The following is a 6,000-nucleotide window of genomic DNA, read 5'->3' on the forward strand; positions in this document are numbered from 1 at the left end:
AACGCCGTTATAGACAAGCGAAAACGTGATTTCAGGGGCGCAGTACGGAGTACTTTTATCGAATGCAAAATCCTCTCAAAAGTACCGCATCCTCCCATGAGGCTTGCTCGACCACAGCTGACAACCCAGCGACTTTTTGTCGATCTACAATTTTATCGTACCTTTTTCACTTTCCAAAGGATTCGCGACTGTTGGTGGCCAGACGACCGAAAGAGAACCGTTCTAACCAAGGGGGAAGTGAGTCCCGGAGTCCAAATGCGGGTGTCCTGCATGTGTTGCTACCCATGCGAATGCGAAGAAAAAGACCCGCTCCATGCGATAGGTTGCAGGTTGGTAGGGGTTTCAATCGCTTGCTCGCTCCTGGTCTGGCGACGCATGCCGGCGCGTTTTTTGAGGGCAGAGGGGAATGCTTGTACGGGGTGCATGCATGGACCTCGAATCATCAACATAGGTGCATGTCTTTTGGTGCCTTTCTGTCGAGTTGCACGAACTCTTTCAGGACAAGTTTGATGTTGAGTGAGAGTTCAACGATATCTGTGATGTACTCGGGCACTACTCAAAGATGTTTTGCTGCCCCTGTCGCAAGGCACGGTGTTTTTCGGGTTTGGTTTGGACAATATTCACGCATTTCCAATGCGTGCGTCGCTCCACAGCTATGCTGAATGAAAAAGACATTCTCGGCAGCGTACGTACATGGAGCAGCAGAGTTTTCGACATTTCCTAAGCAGCTACATACAGGGACCATATCATGCAATCAAAACCAGATTTCTAGAAAAATGTAAGTGCACAAGATCAAGAACGCAGATAATGCTGAAAATCAATTTAGTATCAGTCACGCTGTGGCTACCACAGTCGATGTGGAAATATGTGACAGAAGCAACAGCAAACGACGCCCATAACGAAGAGAATGATTGAACCGGATGCCTCGGACGACATCCAAACACAAACAAGCCACTACACAAAATCTTGTCGTCGTGGTGATTCGGATCCTACAGAGCTTTTAATGTTGGCTTCTTCTCGCCCAAGTGGCATGTGGGCGAAGAAGTCCTCCAGGTCGCAGCTCAGGTAACCACCATTCGCCTTTTTGTTGCGCCAGATCGTACCACAATAATTAACCTGGAGTTTGTACGGGTCTGTGTCCGTGATCATGAAGACTGCGCGGAAGAGCAAGGTGTCGTCCTCTCCGGCGTAAAAGCCGCCTTCGATAATAGGATATTCGAAGAAACAACCACCACCAGGTGGGCTGCAGATTCCACTCATCCGGAAGAGAGGCAAGGGGACGATGGTATCGTCTCGCGCATTCTGCCATCTGTGGGGATATTTATTTTCTGTCGACATCGACAAGTCAGCGACTGCGTGTGAAGCAGGGAGTATGGTCTTTTGCTTACTTCCGTTATAGTGCTTGGATATGCGTAGGTTGGTACCCCATTCCATGGCGTGTCTCAAATCGCGCTGTTTAACCTCAAAAAAGCCTAAAGCGATGAGTGATGAAACCTGAATTGTTGAATTTGGGATGACATACCACACTTCATGTTCGACTCATCATTGTCCGAAGGCAGACCAGATATGTACACAGGCATCATCGGTGGGGGTGGCTTGTTGTCTCTGAGGAGAAGATGAGAAGGTGCTGCAGCTGCCAGGGTGGCATATATCAAGGTCAGAGCTGTGAAGAGTTTCATGTTGTTGTGAGTCAGATCCAGATTTTGACTAAGAGAGAGATATTCCTTTTGCAGTAGTTATTGTCCAAGGGAGAATAGGTGATGTGCATGGTCAATCTTTATACCTTCGAGACCTGTGTACGCTCTTTGTGTCCTCGAACTATTACTGACAGCAGCAGCGGACACCCGCCTTATCCGCTGGACACTGCACTTCACAGGTGTAAGTACGATAATGAAGGGCGGGTACCGCCGTGGTATCAGTCAACTGTACGCCGACTGGGCGTGGCCAGCTATAACCATTCCAGATCTTCGGTGACACAAGACATCTCCAAAAGGGGTTGACATCCATTGTTGTACGACCCTGTGAACCATTATCTCTTACAACACGATGTGGTAACCTAAGGACCAAAACCAGGCTACTCATCTCGAGACTCGAGAGCAAACACTTCTATTCGGGATGTTCGGATGTAGCAGGCTCTCAGCGGACGAGCTGGTCCTGCTGAAAAAATTCTTGCATTTTGACGCGCGAATTCAAGCCTTGTACGTCGTGTGAGAGGCCAATCTGGGAAGTTGCGAAGCTCTCGAGTCTTACTTCCACTTTGTGCCGCTCACTAATGATTCACAAGCACCGTCTGAAACACTTGAAATTGTTACTTGTTCTCAACCTAGCAGACACAATGTCAAACTCTACTGCCAACAGTACCCTGCTCGCGCCTGAGGACATGCCCGATGAAAGTAATCAATTCGTCCCTGAGAAATGGTTCACCGACCAACTCCAAGCCTATAAATACCACACAACAGAAATCGACGTACTGAAGAACTACCATGACAAGCGCTTGACAGCCACCGAGGCGGCCTACCTATTCACTCGGCCTCTCACAATTGAGCCAACCTCGGATCACAGAAGATCGCTTATGAGAAACGAGCTCCACATCGTGATGAGTTTACTCGTTTGTGCTCTGTGCGAGTGGCCATTGGCCCGCACGCCTGATCTCATCGACTTTCTCCAAGCGTTTGAAAGTCTACAGGATGGACCTCATGAGAGCATGGTACACGGAAACAAAGGACTGGAGTGGAAAGATCTGCCCTACCTGGATCCAATCTGGCGGAATGACTACTGCTGGGAAGTTCCTGGCTGTGTAGCAGAAATCTACTACCAGCATCCTGAGAGGCGCGACCATGAGATAGCGCAGTACTTGAAGAAACAAGATGTCTGGGCTCAACTCGTCGCTGCCGGATTCTTCACGAGTACAGATGCATACCTTCGTGTCCTCTGGGCACTCGAACAGAGACCTGAGTTAAACGACACCATGCATCTCTACGACAGAATAATACCCGAGCTGCACGTCCCTGCCGCAGCCAGTTGGATTCGTACCATGGGAAGAACGTTCTACGAGGATGCTATCAACGGAAAGATGCTGGATAACTTCGCGATGTTGAAACCCCCTTCCCCAAAGATGGCTCTCAATTGCGATCACATGTGCAAGGATCGCTGGGCTTTCTGGGAAANTGGCAAGAGGCACAACGAGTATGTCTCGAAGGAGACAAAGGCTACGGTCGAGCATATGCAAGCAGTGGTCAAGGCTTGGGAGATGGAGAATGAGTCAATCGCCGGCTAAGGCCTGAATTTGCAGTATCGGGGCCGTGGCAAGAGGCACAACGAGTATGTCTCGAAGGAGGCAGAGCTACTGGATAAGGAGACAATGGCGGGGAGACGAGAATGGCTTCCAGAAGATTATTGAGAAGCAATTGATACCAAAGTAGCATGACTTGAATGCAAGACAATAATGAAGTCACACAAAACGAGAATTCAGTGAAGCAAAAGGGAATTGGGAAACCAGGGAGTAACTCAACGTGATACGAGTGATGCCGAAAAGCCGTATGCAGTGAATCTTCCTATCGCGCTGATCAGAAGCTTCTGCCTTATTGTCACGGTACGAGAAATAGAAAGAATTTGAGATAAATAGTATCATTCCAAAGTGTTCAGCTATCAACAGTCTTAACCCGCATACCATAAAGCCCGAAAGGAGAAACAAAGCCTGATATAACAAATGTGTCTCCGTTCAGACATACCACAGACCAGAGAACAAAACAATGATATCGTGGAAGAAGCAGGACAAGACTTTTCCTGCCAATATCTGCATCAACAAAAAGAAGAAGAAAGGAGGATGAAAGAGCAAGGCCTTTCGCTCATGAATATCTCAAGAAGCGGGTGCAAAGTCGACGACGACTTTCATGCCGCTGAAGGTCAAAGAAGCCAAATGAGTGGCGCCGTTCTTGATTTCGATCTTTTTCTCGGCCATTTCTCTGGATGATGAAGCTTGATCGTTGCTGCCGACATCGATTGTTTGGGCGTTAACAACTTTCCTAACAGGCGACTGCTCCTGCGCTGCCTCCTTGGCTGCTTCCTTCGGAACCGCCTTTGCACGCTTTGCCTTCTTGGTGGCAAGAGCTGTGTCCTCATGCACCTTGCTATCCTCACGGACAACAATAGTGATGCGCTTTCTCTTCTTGGGAATCTGTGCTTGTGAAGCTTCAGTGACGGGGTTGGTGATGACGGGCATCTTTCCCTTGCCGAACTTGAGCATGATCTGGGTTCGAGCGGGCGGAACGCTGGACACAAAGGGATCGGTCCCTGATGAGCCATCTCTGACGAAGTCCGCCGCGGTGCAGAGTAGATCCAGACCGGAACTATCGCTTCCAGAAGCAGTTAGCAGACTCGTACGAGAACTGGAGGCGATGGGGACATTGATGGCTTTGAATGTGCGTGCGGGAGGCAGCGTTGCTGGAAAAGCTGCTCTTGAGGGGCCAGGTGTAGGCGTGTCTGCTGTCTCCGCAATATGGTCTGAATCTGACAGAGGCAAGACCTTGCGCGAATGACGAACCTCGACCTTGTCTGCTGAAGCAAGTGAGCGTCTTGAACTCTTGAGCGTGGCACGGCGTCTTTGCTGTGCCAACAGCTTTTGCTTGTCTTGTGATCTCAATTTCAAGAGTGCCTCAAATGCTGGTAGATCCTCGATTGTACCGTCTGCTAGTTTGGCAGCCAGCCAGTCGAGAAGAGCACGAACATCGCCGATTGTCTTGTTGTCCCCCTCGAAGCGGTTCTTGAGCTCAATTGCGAACAGTACTGGCGTGTTCTCTGCTCTGTCGATATCCGCGCCCTTTCTGTTTGGTCTGTTGGCATCAATGGCCGCTGCTACTTCTTGTCTGGTAAGACCACAAGACGCCACCTCAAGATTGAATCTGTCCAGCTTTGCTGACATGGCTTTGGTTAATCCAATCCTGAAGTGACAGCCAGGACGCCACCTCTCCAGCCTATTGATCAACTCTTGGCAAACTGGAAGTTGGATGGAAGCCAGATGTGGCTTGTGCTTGTGATCTAGGCGCTGGTAGCATTTGCGGCACAGCATCACTCGTACGCTCTTGACAATCTGGCTCCACTCGTTCTTGTTGTGGCCGAAGAAGCAGGAGACGACAGGACGAGCGGCACATCTCGAAGGGTAGTATTCCTGATGAGTGGTGCAATGCTCCTCTTCCAGCAGATGTATAGAACATTCAAAGTGCTTCGCGAATCCTGCTCTGAAGAAAGTTTCGGCTCGCTTGCCTTCCCAGGCTCTTTTTTCCGAAGCGGACATGTTCAAGTAGCCCTCAGCTTTCTTGGCGTCTTCTTCAATGAGATCGTCGTCGCTCAAATAATCGTCCTCGAGAGGGTCGGCTTCGGTGATGCGATGCGTGGAGAGTGATAATACTGATATGACATCAGCGATCTCGGTTGTACGAACTCTGTCATCATTCGAGATAGACGACAGCTCGGATGTGTCACCAGCCATCTCCTGCTCGAGGCCGTCATCATCATCCGTCGAGTATGTGGATTCATCGTCAGGCTCGGATTTGATCGATGGAGTTGGAGCGGGTGGCTGAGCATGGGGCGATGGATCTTCGTCGGTCTCTTCGCGTCCGCTGTCGATAGCTCGAGTAGGATGTTGCTTCTTGATCTTCGAACGCTTGGGTGTACTCGGCTCTCTCGCCAGGGTTCCACTGAGCGAGGCAGAAGGCTTGGAGGCTTGGGTGTCCCTCATGATTAGATGCTCTAACATGCACCGAAGGGGTTGTGGATGTAGGTCGGAGGGCTGAGGTGTGATATGTTGTGTAGTCTGATTTGAGATGTGTCTGTGCTGGAGGTAAACTGCAGGAGTGGATTGTTGTTAGAGTTGGATAGTTGGAGGATTCGGTGGGTCGAGGGTGGTCTTTAATAGCTGGAGAGTTGATCCGATTGTTGAAAGCATGTGAATCGACAGTCCACGGAAGTCAGTATCGTGACCTGTATTAGCAAAGCGCCAGC

At 49.8% G+C, this 6,000-nt stretch overlaps 3 protein-coding genes across 3 annotated transcripts; 1 reads left to right on the forward strand and 2 right to left on the reverse strand.

Annotated features, from left to right (window-relative positions):
- Positions 1 to 954: 954 nt before the first annotated feature.
- Positions 955 to 1,679, reverse strand: M438DRAFT_354247 (uncharacterized protein; the record flags this gene model as incomplete). The annotated part of the gene is made up of 3 exons (XM_029906935.1): positions 955 to 1,328; positions 1,389 to 1,472; positions 1,523 to 1,679. 3 exons carry the CDS (start codon positions 1,677 to 1,679, stop codon positions 955 to 957), a joined length of 615 nt encoding a protein of 204 aa, XP_029762328.1.
- Positions 1,680 to 2,335: 656 nt separating this feature from the next.
- M438DRAFT_391093 (uncharacterized protein) lies at positions 2,336 to 3,277 on the forward strand (the record flags this gene model as incomplete). The annotated part of the gene is made up of 1 exon (XM_029909065.1): positions 2,336 to 3,277. One exon carries the CDS (start codon positions 2,336 to 2,338, stop codon positions 3,275 to 3,277), a length of 942 nt encoding a protein of 313 aa, XP_029762329.1.
- Positions 3,278 to 3,639: 362 nt separating this feature from the next.
- On the reverse strand, positions 3,640 to 6,000 carry M438DRAFT_391097 (uncharacterized protein). The gene has a single exon (XM_029909066.1). It carries the CDS (start codon positions 5,753 to 5,755, stop codon positions 3,860 to 3,862), a length of 1,896 nt encoding a protein of 631 aa, XP_029762330.1. The 5' UTR covers positions 5,756 to 6,000; the 3' UTR covers positions 3,640 to 3,859.

This window comes from Aureobasidium pullulans (assembly GCF_000721785.1).
Source record: "Aureobasidium pullulans EXF-150 unplaced genomic scaffold scaffold_6, whole genome shotgun sequence".
NCBI lineage: Eukaryota > Fungi > Ascomycota > Dothideomycetes > Dothideales > Saccotheciaceae > Aureobasidium > Aureobasidium pullulans.

Excerpts from the sequence above, each read along its gene's own strand:
- M438DRAFT_391097 (XM_029909066.1), bottom strand. The coding sequence starts at position 5,755 with ATGTTAGAGCATCTAATCATGAGGGACACCCAAGCCTCCAAGCCTTCT.